Source organism: Halichoerus grypus, chromosome 9 (assembly GCF_964656455.1).
Source record: "Halichoerus grypus chromosome 9, mHalGry1.hap1.1, whole genome shotgun sequence".
Lineage (NCBI taxonomy): Eukaryota > Metazoa > Chordata > Mammalia > Carnivora > Phocidae > Halichoerus > Halichoerus grypus.
The window spans coordinates 141,932,675-141,948,764 of NC_135720.1; the positions used below are offsets into that span (position 1 = coordinate 141,932,675).

General features: G+C 46.9%; 1 protein-coding gene across 7 annotated transcripts in view; it reads left to right on the top strand.

Moving 5' to 3' along the window:
* Positions 1-2,199: 2,199 nt before the first annotated feature.
* TRIM38 (tripartite motif containing 38) overlaps positions 2,200-16,090 on the top strand; it is a 37,982-nt gene continuing 24,091 nt past the window's right edge. For 3 of the 7 annotated variants that reach the window (XR_013441460.1, XR_013441459.1, XR_013441461.1), the window contains exons 1-6: positions 2,368-2,388; positions 3,723-4,142; positions 6,331-6,426; positions 8,346-8,576; positions 9,569-9,591; positions 9,688-9,800. Coding sequence is in view for 4 of the 7 variants with exons in the window: in XM_078055765.1 (XP_077911891.1) it covers positions 2,371-2,388; positions 3,723-4,142; positions 6,331-6,426; positions 8,346-8,576; positions 9,569-9,591; positions 9,688-9,800 (901 nt within the window). In the remaining 3 variants the exon portion in view is untranslated. Of the gene's footprint in view, positions 2,311-2,367; positions 2,389-3,722; positions 4,143-6,330; positions 6,427-8,345; positions 8,577-9,568; positions 9,592-9,687; positions 9,801-16,090 lie in introns of those variants that run through there. The other 4 variants (XM_036112292.2, XM_036112290.2, XM_036112291.2 and 1 more) reach the window with 4 other exon arrangements.

Consider the following 16,090-nt stretch of genomic DNA (forward strand, 5'->3'; position numbering starts at 1 on the left):
ACAAGACGGGCGCCTCACCCCGGGGAACTCAAGGGCGCCCCCTCTCCTGGACCTGACGGGCGCCTCCTCCCCGGGAACTGATGGGAGCCTCATCCCCTGGACCTGACGGGAGCCTCGTCCCGGGGACCTGACGGGCGACCCTTCCCGGGCCCTGACGGGAGCCTCCTCCCCGGGACCTGACGGGCGCCTCATCCCCGGGATCTGACGGGAGCTTCGTCTCCGGGACCTGACGGGAGCCTCGTCCCCGGTACATGACGGGAGCCTCCTCCCCGGGACCTGACGGGCGCCTCATCCCCGGGACCTGACGGGCGCCTCATCCCCGGGACCTGACGGGAGCCTCATCCCCGGGACCTGACGGGAGCCTCATCCCCGGAACCTGACGGGAGCTTCAACCCGGGACCTGACGGGCGCCTCATCCCCGGGACCTGACGGGCGCCTCGTCCCCGGGACCTGACGGGAGCCTCATACCCGGGACCTGACGGGAGCCTCATCCCCGGGACCTGACGGGCGCCTCCTCCCCGGGACCTGACGGGAGCCTCATACCCGGGACCTGACGGGAGCCTCCTCCCCGGGACCTGACGGGCGCCTCATACCCGGGACCTGACGGGAGCCTCATTCCCGGGACCTGACGGGAGCCTCATCGATGGGAGCTTCATCCCCGGGACCTGACGGGCGCCTCATCCCCGGGACCTGACGGGCGCCTCATACCCGGGACCTGACGGGAGCCTCATACCCGGGACCTGACGGGAGCCTCATCGACGGGAGCCTCATCCCCAGGACCTGACGGGCGCCTCATACCCGGGACCTGACGGGAGCCTCATCGATGGGAGCCTCCTCCCCGGGACCTGGCGGGCACCTCATCCCCGGGACCTGACGGGAGCTTCATCCCCGGGACCTGACGGGAGCCTCATCCCCGGGACCTGACGGGAGCCTCATCCCCGGGACCTGACGGGAGCTTCATCCCCTGGACCTGACGAGAGCCTCATCCCGGGGACCTGACGGGCGCCGCATACCCGGGACCTGACGGGACCCTCCTCCCCGGGACCTGACGGGCGCCTCCTCCCCGATACCTGACGGGAGCCTCATCCCCGGGACCTGACGGGCGCCTCATCCCCGGGACCTGACGGGCGCCTCATCCCCGGGACCTGATGGGCGCCTCCTCCCCGGGACCTGACGAGAGCCTCATCCCGGGGACCTGACTGGCGCCCCTCCCCGGGACCTGACAGGAGCCTCATCCCCGGGACCTGACGGGAGCCTCATCCCCGGGGCCTGACGGGAGCCTCATTCCCGGGACCTGACGGGCGCCTCATACCCTGGACCTGACGGGAGCTTCATCCCCGGGACCTGCCGGGAGCCTCATCCCCGGGACCTGACGGGCGCCTCATACCCGGGACCTGACGAGAGCCTCATCCCCGGGACCTGACGGGCGCCCCCTCCCCGGGCCCTGGCGCGCGTCTCCTCCCCGGGCCCTGACGGGCGCCTCCTCCCCGGGACATGATGGGCGCCTCACCCCGGGGAACTGACGGGCGCCCCCTCTCCGGGACATGACGGGCGCCTCCTCCCCAGGACCTGACGGGCGCCTCATCCCCGGGACCTGACGGGGGCTTCGACCCCGGGACCTGACGGGAGCCTCGTCCCCGGGACCTGACGGGAGCCTCCACCCCGGGACCTGACGGGAGCCTCATCTCCGGGACCTAACGGGAGCCTCCTCCCCGGGACCTGACAGGAGCCTCATCCCCGGGACCTGACGGGCGCCTCATCCCCGGGACCTGACGGGAGCCTCATCCCCGGGACCTGACGGGCGCCTCATCCCAGGGACCTGACGGGCGCCGCATACCCGGGACCTGACGGGACCCTCATCCCCGAGACCTGACGGGCGCCTCCTCCCCGGGACCTGACGGGAGCCTCATACCCGGGACCTGGCGGACGCCTCCTCCCCGGGCCCTGACCGGCGCCTCCTCCCCGGGAACTGACCGGCGCCTCCTCCCCGGCCTCTCGCGCTCGCCTCGTCCCCGGGGCCTGACGGGCGCCTCCTCCTAGGACCTGGGGAACGCCTCCTCCCCGGCCCCTCGCGCTCGCCTCCTCCCCGGCCCCTGGCGGACTCCTCCTTCCCGGGCCCTGACGGGCGCCTCCTCCCCGGGAACTGACGGGCGCCTCCTCCTAGGACCTGGGGAACGCCTCCTCCCCGGGCCGTCGCGCGCCCCTCCTCAGACATCCTTCCGGTCCCCGGCGGCCCGCCTCTCACAGCAGTTTCGCTTCTGAGTTTGAGGTCTGCGACCCGCGCGGCGGGGCCTGGGGAAGCGGCGGCAAGTGTGTGGGGGTGGGCGCTGGGGGAGGGTGGTGGGCGCGGGCGTGTCCCGGAGGGTTGGGATGCACGCGTGTGTGCCGGTGAGTGTGTGAGGGGCGTCCTTGTGCGGAGCCCGCGCCGCCGGAACCCTGCCGACCGTCGGGGCTGCTGGTGGGCCCGCGGAGTCCCCGCCGGGCCTGGGGAGGGAGGGAGGGCGCTCTGCCCGCACGCCCGGGCCTCGGGCGCGGCGGAGCCCGGTGTGTGCCCGCCGAGAAGGCACCCGCCGGGGAAGAGGGGTCTCCAGAGGACATCCTCGGTGACTGCGAGAGACGTTACGGGATGCTAGGAGCCCATCTCGCCACTGCAGCCGAAGCCCTGTTTTTATATCTGGCACTGTCAACAGGGAAAGTAGTGGTCACCCTCTGAACTGCTTCTCGCACCTCCGCGCCCCTGCCCGCCAAGGCGCAGGGGTGGGGAGTGGGGGACAGGGCGAGGTTCCGCAAGCAGCTGCCGGCCGCGGTGGGTGCCTCTGGTCAGGCCTCCCTCCCTGTCACGGGTCGTCGGGTCCTTGCCGCTGGAGGCCAGGAGGCCCAGCCCGCGGGACGCCCCCCTCCCAGGCGGGGCCTGCCTCCTCTGCTTCCGCCCCCTCCTGGCTTCTGCAAACCCCCAGTGCTCCTGTCACCCCGAGAGCCGGTCCCCTCCCTCACTCTGCGGGAGCTCTGTTCCCGGGGACAACCCTTCCTTTCCCAGCTCTTTCCAGATCTTTCTCTCAGGTCTGAGAGGTCGACAGCAAAGACGCATTGGTTCTTCTGGTTGCCTTATTTACTTTCGTTATCATCCCGGTTGGGGCTCCGTTGAGACCTTATTACCCTGGTGTCCTTTGTTCCCTGTGGGGTGGGAGTGGGGGCCGGCAGTGGGGTTCCAGTAGAGTCAAATTGGATGATCTCGGGGGAATCCTTCAGCGGCCACCCAGTTACTTCAGGGTTACCACCAGTCATGAAGGGACAGTCCTGGTACTAAGGATTCTTGACGTTTATTAGAGTAGGAAAGAGTTTCACGCTCCCTCACGGAGTTCTCTCTTGCTACAACTTTGGTGAGGAAGCCTTCCTTGTTCTCTGTCGCTGTCAGTGCTTGGTCTGAGAAAACTTTCTGCAACCAGGGAGTGTGACATATGGGCGATCGTGTAGCCACCAGTGACCGCAGCTGTTAAGCAACTGAAATATGGCTAGAGGGATTGAGAAACGGAATTTTATTTAATTTTAATTAATTTAAATATAAGTGGCCACATGTGATCGTCACCACCGTTTTCCACAACACAGCCTCATTTTATGTGCCATCTAAATCCCAATCCATTTCAGTGGCCGGTGCAGTGCGTGGCACGGAGGCTCAGGTGAGGTGTGTTTCCATACCTTTGGATTTTCATCTCTGCCTCTAGCTCCCATATTGGAACTTGTCGGGAAAAGCCATGGCCTCAGCCAGCAAGATGAAGGAGGAAGCCACGTGTGCCATCTGCCTGTCCCTAATGTCTGAGCCTATGAGCATCAACTGTGGACACAGCTACTGCAAACTGTGCATCATCACCTTCCTTGAGCAACAGGAAACGTTAAATATGGTCCCCTGTCCCCACTGCCGGGCTCCATTTCATTTGTCCAGCCTCCGGCCCAACAAGCAGCTGGGAAGTCTCATTGACGTCATCAAGAAGATGGACCATGAGATGTCGTGTAAGGAACACGGAGAGCACCTCCACCTATTCTGCGAAGATGAGAGCCAGCTCATCTGCTGGCGCTGTGAGCGGTCACCACAGCACAAAGGGCACCACACGGCTCTCATCGAGGACGTATGCCAAGACTACAAGGTGAGCGTGTGGGTTGGAGGGCTTTGGCGAGTACCGCTCCCATGCTGCTCCTTGGGGACTGAGGTTATTTAGCCTATAACCTGAGAAAAGGATCCTGAAATCCTTGTCTGTCATCATGTCACCCTTCATGTCATGTCTTTCATGATACGAGAAATAGTTTCTTATGGGTCCTCATTGAGTCAAGTTCCGACTGTCCATCCTGACCTTCAACAGGATGGTCACACTCTTGTTCCTCTCCATTCTTGCTATGATGAACATCTCCCTGCTCCAGAATGCAATGTGCTCAAACCCAGACCTGCATGTTTTATTGCTTCGCACCATGTATATAATTTTAGAAACCACAATGTGCAAGACCGTATGACACACTCTGAAAACACAGGAGACAAAGATATACCACCTTTTAGGTATCCTATAGTCTAGTGGGGAAGACAAATCAGCAAAAAGACTGCCTGGAATCAACTGGTTGGGGTGGCGAGGAGGGACACCAAGGGGTGGGGAGTGGTATCTGAGGAGTCTTCTCAGAAGTGACTCCTGAAGAACATGTAACAGTTAACCATAGATACAGGCATGGAGAAAAGAGGGGGCATTCCAGACAGAGGAGACCAAAAGTGCAAGGGCATAGCCAGGGTGGGGGATGTAGGGAAAGGCAGGCGATGGCCTGGGAAAGGAGCTTGGCCCGGAACTGTGGTATCAACTAGAGTCGAAATCCTAGCCCAGAGTAGTACTGGCCACTGGGGGGGTTTATTTGCAGATCGAAGGATCAGGTTGACGTTGAAAAGGGCATTCTGGCCTTGAAAGTAAAAGGAGTATCTAGGAGTAAAATTCAGCTTATTCCTGTAAGAAGGGGGAAAGGGGCAGTTTCACGCAAGATTCAGGAAGGGGAGCTACAGGATTTGAAAATGATTGTTCATGGAGGATGAAGTGGAGGGAGAGGTTTGGGGCAAGTCCTGTTTCTCACTCAGAAGTAGTAAAGGAAGGCTGGCCTTTGCTGTAGGGAATGAAGAAAGGGCACAGTCCTGCCACCTTACTCTCTCTCTCTCCTGCCTAGATTTGAGAAAAACATCCCCAGTGCGGGGCTCCTTATTCCCGCCCCCGTGAGGTGGAGGTGGGCTTGTAGTAAGGTTCTGGGTCCCCTGGATAGCAACGGCAATACGGTCTTTGACTGACAAGTTTCATAGAGCCCTTTCTTGAGAGTACTCAAGAATTAATGAGTATACTTATTGGATTTACGGAAGACAGGAGCTGATCCTTTGGTCACAACTAGCAATTTAGGTCAGCTTAAAATTGCTTTCCATGGAAACGTGAGAAACATTTCTGAAAAATAACCCAAAAGCTTGACATAGATACAAAATCATTTTAAATTGGCTTCACGAATTATCACTCTTCAAAAGTACCAGAGCTCCCCTCCTCCATTAACTGTTTCTAGTAACTTTCGCTGACATCCTGGTCTTTCCTTCCCGACTCATCATAACACATTCAAAGTTCCATGCGCATCACTATGGCATTGGTTATGTTTGGTTCAACACATTATTTTATAAAATCTTCTTTTAGATGATGATTAGCTTGTTCTGTGTGAAGTGTTTCCCTGGCAAGACTGTAGTGGTGGATATAGCCCAGGCCCTGGGGTAGTGGACGATGTTGGAATCACAGCTCGGTTCAGCCACTCAGAACCATCTATTAGTGGGAACTAGTTATTGCACCTTGGGCAAGTTATTTAACCCCTTCCTAAGCCGCAGTTTCTGCTGCACAGAAATGATGTTAAAAATCCTACCAATTGGGGCACCTGGGTGGCTCAGTCGTTAAGCGTCTGCCTTCGGCTCAGGTCATGATCCCAGGGTCCTGGGATCGAGTCCCGCATCGGGCTCCCTGCTCGGCGGGAAGCCTGCTTCTCCCTCTCCCACTCCCCCTGCTTGTGTTCCCTCTCTTGCTGTGTCTCTCTCTGTCAAATAAATAAAATCTTTAAAAACAAAAAACAAAAAACAAAAAATCCTACCAATTGCTCAGTGCTGCCAAGGGAATCAAATATGTGATTGCACATCCAGCCCTCAGTGTGCTTCCTAAACTACCAGAAATGACTCAGTGTATATTCAGTGTTATTCTAATAGTTTTGGAGGGCTGGGGTTCCCCTTACATGCCTAATGAAGAGTTACTAATTGAATAGACTTTATTCACCCAATTTTTCCTTCAGGAAAAGCTTCAGAACGCTGTGACAAATTTGAGGCAACTAGAAGAGGAATGTATGAAACTGAAGGTGTTCACAACAAAGCAAATAAGCGAATGGAATGTAAGAATTTGTGTTTATTGATCTCAAGCTCTTTTCCATCCTAGAATGTAGGCATAGAGGATGGTTGGCAAAACACAATGATAATTTATTTTTACTAAACCAGACCAAATGAAACCAGATGAAACCCCAAAAAGAAACCATTGTTTGTTTTTATGCCCCTAGTTATCTACATCTGTGAGAATTTATCTCCAATCCCTTCAACTTTTCAGTAGTAATTGGCTAGGATTCCTGATGCCTCAGGAGAAGCAGAATTGGTATGTCTATTTAAGTTAGAGCCATCCTTGACTGGGTTTCAAATTTTAAACCCCTCAAAGTACCTTCCTGGTTTGAAGGCCTCAACTTTATTACTTTGGCACGCTTACCACAGTGCAGGCTGTGGTTCAGAAATCAATCTTTGTGAACATTAAGGAAACAGAATCACTCCAGGTTGAGATTCATATTGCTCAAGCCCATGAGGCTAGTAAAAGAAGTCTATTTGATTTATAAGGAGGGTCATAAGTGCTGCAAGAACCTATACACATAAACTGCAGACTAAGAGTCTCTAAGATGATCCCCCTTGGCTGACTAGCTCCCCATGATCAGAGATGCATCCCCTTTTGGAAATATTTATGTAATCCATCAACTTGTAGCCAAATCCCTCAGGCTGGTGGACTATTTTGCCTCTCTCAGGGGTCTCTTCCATCCTCTGCCCTGATCCTTTGTTTGTGGATGTTAAACTCTCCAAGGACGCTCTTACTTCCCTTATTTCTGGGATCTTGGGCCATGTTTCTTTTAGATACACCTTGATTATAACTAATATATACAGAAACCCCATCCATGACCCTTCTAGCACATCCTCTCAGTCATCAAAACCATGTCTGAATTGGGGAAGCACTAGTGGAAATTGCAATTCTGTCTCTCCCAAAATGAAAGCCGGGCCCCAAAAGATGTAGCACTTGGCTTCTGTCAGTCTTACACATAAAGATGATTACTGGGACCCTGGGTTGGTGGTGAATATTTCTCAGTTAACTATGATAAAAGCCTGCCACCCAGACCCGCCCCTGCTGAGACCATGGACTTCCCTACTAGCCTGGTTGTCTTAGAGTCCAGGCTCAGTGATGTTTATTACAAGCTTTTGCTTCAAGAAATTTCCTCAGGCTCAGAAATACCTCCTTATGACCCAATAAAAACTCAGTTTTTTTTCTCTGTAACTGGTAAAGTGTTTGACCTCAGCCTTAGTTCCACAATTAAATTATCTGGCACTACTGCCCCTCCTTCCCCCTGCATCTTGGCTGAAGAAGAAGGAAATAAATCAGGTGACTGTAGAGAATCATGACAACTGTCCTCTCCCACATCTGAGTGCCCGCCTCCTAGGCATGACTCTGCGGCAGGGAATTTATGACTTTCTTCCAGCTCTGATGACTCAGTAGCTGAGAAAACTGTCTTCTGTGTATGTTAAAATACACGTAACATAAAATTTACCATTTTAGTCATTTGTAAATGTACAGTTCATTGGCATTAAGTACTTTCTCATTGTTGTACAACTATCACCACACATCTCTTAGTGGGAACTAATAGTGGAAACTAATCTCCAGAACTTTTTCATCATCCCAAACTGAACTCTGTACCCATTAAACACTAACTCCCCATTCCTTTCTCCTCTCAACTTCTGGTAACCACTATTCTACTTTCTGTCTCTATGAATTTGACTAGCATAGATACCCCATATAAGTGGAATCATATAATATTTGTCCTGTTTCTGGCTTATTTCACTTAGCATAATGTCTCCAAGATTTATCCACATCATAGCATACATCAGAATTTCATTCCTTTTTAAGTCTTAATAGTATTCCTTTATCTATATACGACATTTTATCAATTCATTCATCGATGGACATTTGGCTTGTTTCTACCTTCTGAGCATACTTTCTTGACTCTAGGAGAAGATAGAGATTCAGAAACAAAAAATCCAGTCTGACTTTAAGGATCTTCAGAGATTCCTACAAGAAGAGGAGAAGTCTCATCTGTGGAGACTGGAGAAAGAGAAAGAGCAGACTCTAAAGAGACTGAGAGATAACGAGGCCACTCTGGAACAGAAGAGCCAAGAACTCAAGAGTCACATCCTGGAACTAGAGGAGAAATGTCAGGGCTCAGCCCAGAAGTTGCTGCAGGTGGGCTGTGCACTCGGGGGGAAGGAACTCTTGGGCTATTAAGAGAAGGAGAAGGGTGAGGGAACATGGGCAGATTGGCGAGGCCTGCCTGCCTCACTCAAAAGTGGCACATTGGTATGGGGAATTTAAAAAAATGTTTCTTTTAGATATACCTCAGTATGGGGTGGCCTTTACTAGTCTATAGCGAATCACAAAAATCTGTTCATGTGAATCGGAAAAATGTAGCCCTTCTGGTGGATATGGTGGGGTCCTTGGCTAAATGGAATCACGGGGTAACTTTTGCTACCACTTGCCTCTTTCCGTGTGCACAGAACCCCGTGAAACTGCCTCCTGAAGTCCTCCACCAGGTGACTGGTGGGTAACAAAGTAGGGCAGCCAACATGAGTGACAGTCTTTTCCCTAATTTGCTTGTAGAGCTCTCCACAGCTCTTATGGGGCCTTCTTTCAGCTATATGAAAGATCCAGCCCATTAAGATAAAGTATGCCTGGAACTATTAATTCTAGTTCCCGCTAACAGGACTCGAGGTTACACTGTAAGTCTGAGACCGTAGCGTGACTGCAGCACCACCATGTGATATGCCTCCCACCACCATCCTAGTGGGCCATTCTCAGGGGCTGTGCGCGGACTCACCACTCAGGACCCTTAGTGACAGGGGGTCTTTCATATGGGCTCACTCTGTCAGGTCACTGACAGCAAGTCTTGGCAGAGGAAGCATGGGCAAAGCTCCTAGGCCTCTTCCCTAAGCATCCCACAGGCTGTGATTGCGGACACCACAGCTTGCCACAGATCTCAGCAGGAAAGACGACAGACTCAGAGGGTGATAAACATCCTGCCATGCTGACTATCCCAGGGCGCTGGGATGGGAATCATTCTGTCTGAGTATCCATCAATATCTAAGGCTAGGGTCACTCTCTTAACTTCTTTGGAAGGAGCGTTTATAGAGAAGAGCCCCATGTGCCTCCACTTACTTTCTGTCTTTGTTTCTCTGTAGGATGTGAAAGACACTTTGCGCAGGTAAGTCCTATATGAATGCACAAGGGAAGGGGTATGGGTATATAAAGTTGAATGGAATGTATCACTGAAGAAGTCCTTGGCCTCTGCTTATTCTAGGAGTTGGGCTATGACGTTGGAAAGACCAGAGGCCCACTCTTTGGAGCTTGATACTGTGTGCAGTGTTTCTGAGCTTTATTTTGATGTGAAGAAAATGTTAAGGAGCTATCAAGGTATGTGAAGAATCCCTAAATGCTATGGATGGAAGGGGCCTTAAGTCGTAACCATGTTCACCACCTGTCCCCGGCCGGGCTCACAGCCGGAGAGGTCATTTAGTGATTTTCAGTGGAGCTGTCTTGCCCTCCCTTGTTAGCATGCTCTAGTGCTTAGACAAGGACATAGCATACTGGTTATCTGTGCAGACCCATCACATTCCTGATCTGCCATATATTGGCTGTGTCACCCCAGGCAAATAACTTCCTCAGTTTCCGCAGCTGAAAAATGAAGATATGAACAATTCCCACTTCACTGGTTGTCATGAAAAGTAATTGTGTCAACATGTGTAAAGTGCTTAGTGCAGTGTCTGGGACACAGTGTTTGTGGTTAATATTTTAATCAACTCTCAGAGCAATATAAGAAAGATCAGTGAGTATTATGGACTTTGATTCAAATGGTTTCAGGACCTTGACCCAGACAACACAGATGGTAAATATTAGAACCATAATGAAAAATGAATTTTACCAATTCCAAAGCCTGAACTTCCTGCTTCATTGATTCTCTTAATCAGTGCTTTCTATATTTCTGCAATCTGTTATTTATAATTACAAAATTTAAAAAGCTCTGAAGACTGAAAGTTTTTTAAAACTTGTTTGGCTACAAAATCAGACCTAACCTAAAATGATTTGGTGACTATATTATCTCTTCCAGTAAACAAATTTAGCAGCTTAAAATTATACACACATATTATCTCATAAGTTTTGTGGGTCAGAAATCTGGGCACAGCTTAGTTGGTCCTTTGCTTAGGGTCTCACAAAGCTGCATATTAAGGTGTTGGCCAGGCTGGGTTCCTGGAGACTAGACTAGGGAAGAATTCTCTTCTAAGCTTACTCAGGTTGTTGGCAGAATTCATTGCTTTATGATTATAGGGCATAGGGCCCTGGCTTTTTGTGAGCTGTTGGCTGGAGGCTGCCCTCAGCTTCTAGAAGGCACCCCTCAAACTCTTGCACATGGGCTTCTCAACATGGCCACTTACTTCTTCAAAGTGAGCTCAGGAGAGTGTCTCTAGAGCATGTCTTTTAGAAAGATGGAGTCCCGTATAATGAAATATAATATTAGGAGTCACATCTCATCACTTTTGCCATATTCTATTGGTCAGAGGTAATTCACAGGTCCTGCCCACACTCAATTGGAAGGAATTGCCTAAGAGCATGAACACCAGAAGGCAGGGACTATGGAAGACCAAACTGAATCTAACAATACATTAAAAAAAAATCATTTGCCATGATCAAGTGGGATTTATTCCTGGGATGCGAGGGTGGTTCAATATTGGCAAATCAACAATGTGATACATCAACAACAAGAGAAAGGATAAAAACCATATGATCATTTCAATAGATGCAGAAAAACATTTGACAAATTATAACATCAATTCATGATAAAAACCCTCAACAAAGTAGGTTTAGAGGGAACATATCTCAACATAATAAAGGCCATATATGAAAAACCCACCACTAACGTACTACTCAATGGTGAAAAACAGAACTTTACCCCTAAGGTCAGGAACAAGACAAGGATGTCCACTCTCACCACTGTTATTCAACATAGTACCGGAAGTCCTCGCCACAGCAATCAAACAAGAGAAATAAATAAAAGGCATACAAATTGATAAGGAAGAAGTAAGACTTCCACTATTTGTAGATGACATGATACCTTATATGGAAAACCCCAAAGACACCAGCAAAAAACTACTAGAACTACTAGAACTATATTTAGTAAAGGTGCAGATTACAAAATCAATATACAGAAATCTGTTGCATTTCTCTACACTAATAATGAAGCAGCAGAAAGAGAAATTAAGGAAACAATCCCATTTACAATTGCACCAAAAATAATAAAATACCTAGGAATAAACTTAACCAAGGAGGTGAAAAACCTGTACTCTGAAAACTATAAAACACCGATGAAGGAAATTGAAGACAATACTAACAAATGGAAAGATATTCCAGGCTCCTGGATTGGAAGACCAAATATTGTTAAAATGTCTACACTACCCAAAACAATCTACAGATTTAATGCAATTCTTAATCAAAATACCAACTGCATTTTTCACAGAAGTAGAACAACAACGACAAAAAATTCTGAATCCAAAACCCATTTGGCCCCACGGGGTTCAGATAAGGATTATGAACCTGTATTTGTTTTCCCCTCAAGTTAACAACAACAAACAACAATAAGAACAATTACAAAACAAAGCAACTCTGTATTTGATCCTATAAAGATTCAGGAAAGGCAAAAATAGGACTCCATGCAAATCACATCCAGATTTAACTGAGCAGATTTGTCTACTCTTGGCTTTTACAGAAGGATTACAACATTGTGCAAGTCAATCTCTTTCTAAAATGGGCTCATCTTTTAACTAGATCATTTATCATATTTATCATATTATTAAAACTTTTCTTCTTTCAAAAGTAATACAAATAAATTATAATCAGTCAAACAATATAGATAGATATGAAGAAAAATTCAAGGTTTCTCCCGCCTCTCTCCAATCCTACTTCTCCAGGTAACAATATCTATGTCTTTCTCTGTTTGTTTGTTTGTTTTTACAAACATTTAATATATAGAATGTCACTCGTTGCTTTTTAAAGCTAATATTCCCTGAGTACATTATAATTATACGTAACCATATCCCTACCATTGGAGCTTCAGGCTGCTTCCAGCACTTGGGTATCAAACACTGCTGCAAATAACTGCCTGGGCCATGCAAACTTCCATCCTTGTGTTTTCATACCTGTAGGACAAATACCTAGCACTGGGGGTGCTGGGCTTGTTGTTAATCTTAATACATATTACGTGTGGCAACATACAGTCTCACCAGCACCAAGAAAAGCAACTTACATATACCAAGCACTCTTTTTCTGACAGATGAGAAAAGCTACACATGTGTTACCTGTTTCATACCACAGTCCTCTCTGTAGGAAGCATTTTTCACTTTATAGATGAGGAAACTAAGACACAGTGAGGCAGCCAATAAGTGGTAACTCTGTATCTCTCAGAACACACTCTCTTAATCACTCTGCAATGTGGCAAAAAAATGAATATGTTGTGGTTTTGAATCCATTGTTTTGTGGAGCGGGCATTGAAATTTATGTATAGTTGGTTTTGTTTGTTGCTGGTGCACACCATGCTACCGTGAATACTTTTCCATGTGTCCTTGTGTTCTGTGGATGGTTTCCTCTGAGGCTATACCTTGAATTGAAAATGCTGCCGTGCAGGGATGCACATCTTAATTTGACTAAATACTGCAGATCTTGAAATTGTATCGGTTTATATCCTGCCGACAACATAAGAGCTCCCACCATTCTGCATCTCCCTGAGTCTTTGCTTATAATTTATAATTTTTGATAATCTGATGGATCTGAAATGGTACCTAATTGTGGACTTAATTTGTGCTCTTTGATTTCACTAGCAAGGTTGAGCCTCTTGTAAGTCCATTAGCCTTTTAGTCTTCTGTGATTTATCCATGATTTGCTCTGATTTAAGCATTTTTCTATTGGGTTCTTTCTCTTATTGACTCATGGGAGCTTATTATAGCTAATATCTCTGGTAATGTATGGCATTTTACATTTTCATTCTATCTTTTGATATATAGGGTTTCAAGACACATTTTCCTTCAAAGTCTATGACTTGTTTCCAAGGAGCTCCGTCATCATCAATGGGCATTGAATTTATCAATGAGTTAGTTGTATTAATTGATAGGATCATGCGGTTTCTCTCCTCTAATCTGTTAATGTAGTGATTATGATAATTTTCTAATGTTAAACCATAGTTGCAGTCTCAGAAAAAGCTAAATTTTGATATATATACAGTATATATAACATAGGTTTGATAGCCAAATATTAATTTGTCATGAAGATCATTATTATGCTGTACTTATGTTGCTAGATAAAGGTTAGTTGCATAGAGCAGTTAAACAAATAATCCATTGAGCAAACAGGAATGCTGACATTTGAAAGTAAAGAAGGTTTTGCTGATACCTATACTCTGATAGCATGATGACTATGATAGAGTGATGATGGAGACAGTTGCTACGTATGTCAGGAGAGGCTGCTTACACATCAGACCTCCTCACATAAAAGTGAGTCATATGTTTTCCTGGTAAGTGTGCCTCTGCAAACACCTTCTGTCCCCATTACTATAACTAATACTCTATCAGCTCTGTTGATGACAACATTGTATGTTGGCTCCTCACCTTTACTCCTTGACTCTTTGTCTAGTTGGTAATAAAAACATCCCAGTCTTTTCATACAATTATACACACAAACAGAATATTATATATCTAATAATATATATTAAAACATTTGATATATAATATAGAGAGATTATTTTTTTATTATGTTATGTTAGTCACCATACTGTACATCATTAGTTTTTGATGTAGTGTTCCATGATTCATTACATGAGTTTTTACTAAGAACTATTTTTCTAGAAAGTTATTCATGTTGTTGATATTTTCAACTTTATTAGCAACATAAAGTTTATCATAAATTCTCTTAATTTTTAATTTCTATATTCATTCCAATTTTGACTTCTTTTTTTTTCTCCGTTGATAAATCTTTTTAGAGATATGTCTCTTTTCATGAAAGCTACTGTTGGCTTTTCCCTTTCCATTGCATTCTTACTTTCTTTCATTTCATTGGTTTAGTATTTAAACTTTAGTTTCCTTTTAAAAAAAAAATTCTGTTTGGGTTTCTCTGTTCTTTTTTTTTTTTTAAGATTATTTATTTATTTATTTAGAGAGCACATGATCAAGGGGAGGGGCAGAGGGAGAGGGAGAGAGAGCATCTCAAGCAGACTCCCCACTGAGCTCAGAGACCCATGTGGAGCTCTGTCTCATGACCCTGAGATCATGACCTGAACCTAAACCAAGAGTTGGATGCTCAACTAACTGAGCCACCCAAGAGCTCCATTCTCTGTTCTTTTTCTATTTTAAGCTGGATAGTTAGCTTCTTAATTTCCAGCTTTTTTCTCTTTCTAAAATAAGCACTTAAAGGCTATAAATTTTCCCAAAAATTCCACCTTAGCTTCGTTGTATAATTTTTTATATGTAGCATTTATTATTGCTCAAGTCTGTATGTCATCATATTATGATTTAGAAACACTTACATTTCCTAATATTGAGAAGATTTTTTATTGATCTTTTTAATTGGTTTCTAACCTAATTGTATCGAGGTGAGAGGACATGGTCTATGCAATATAGGTTCATTGCAATTTGTTCAGACTTGCTTTCTGACTAGTCTACTCAATTAGTACATATTCCATCTATACTGGAAAAAAGTGCGTATTCTCTATTTATTAGTTGCTGAACTTTGCATATAGTTACTAGATTGGGCTTGTTGGGTTGTTCAAATCTTCCATATCTTCCCTTTTTTGCCTGCTTGATCTATCAATTATGGGAAAAAGGGTGTTAAAATATCTCATGATGATTGTAGAGTTGTCATTTTCTTCTTGTAATTCTGTAATTTTTACTTTGTATATTTTGAGTTATAGTATCAGTGCATGCTTGTTTGGAATTAGGATCTCTTCGTAGTGAATTATATATTTTTCTTTATTAGGTAACCCTTTTCGTCCTTGGTAGTACTTTGCCTTAATATCATTTGATATGAGTATATAACTGTAACAGCTATATATTAGCCATCCTTTAACTCTAAACCTTTCTATGTCTTTTTGTTGTATGTGTCACTTATAAGCAATATGAGGTAGAATTTTTAAAATCCAGTTTGATATCTTCTCCTTCAAGTGGTATTGCCAACCTGTAAGCATTTTAATTTCTTAACTTGGGTTTTCCTGAATCATTAAGATAATAAAAATTGAACCCCAAACTTTTTTGAGTCAGGCTCATGATAAGAACCGATTGGATAGCATTTAATAAAGGGATTATCTACAAAGATAAGGATTGGGGTCATTGTATAAAGAATAGTGAAGCAGCCAGGGCTGGGAATAGGTAGGGAGCCATCACCTCCCTGGGGCCTCAGTAGCAGGTGGACGAATTGTAGGAGAGTATGACCAGAGGAAGGGGAAGGCAGACCCTCCAAGTGATAGGCAGTAGGGAGGGACTTGGGGTACTAAATACTCTGAACTCTGCTTCTTTTTGCCCTATGGTCTCCTCTAGTACTTCCCATTGGCTTTGGAGAGGATAGCAACCATGTCAACTCTGGTTAGTTCTGGTCCTTGGCTCCTGTGAGTGACTAAGATGATATTATTATTACTACCACTTACTGGGCACTTACCATATTCCAGGAAT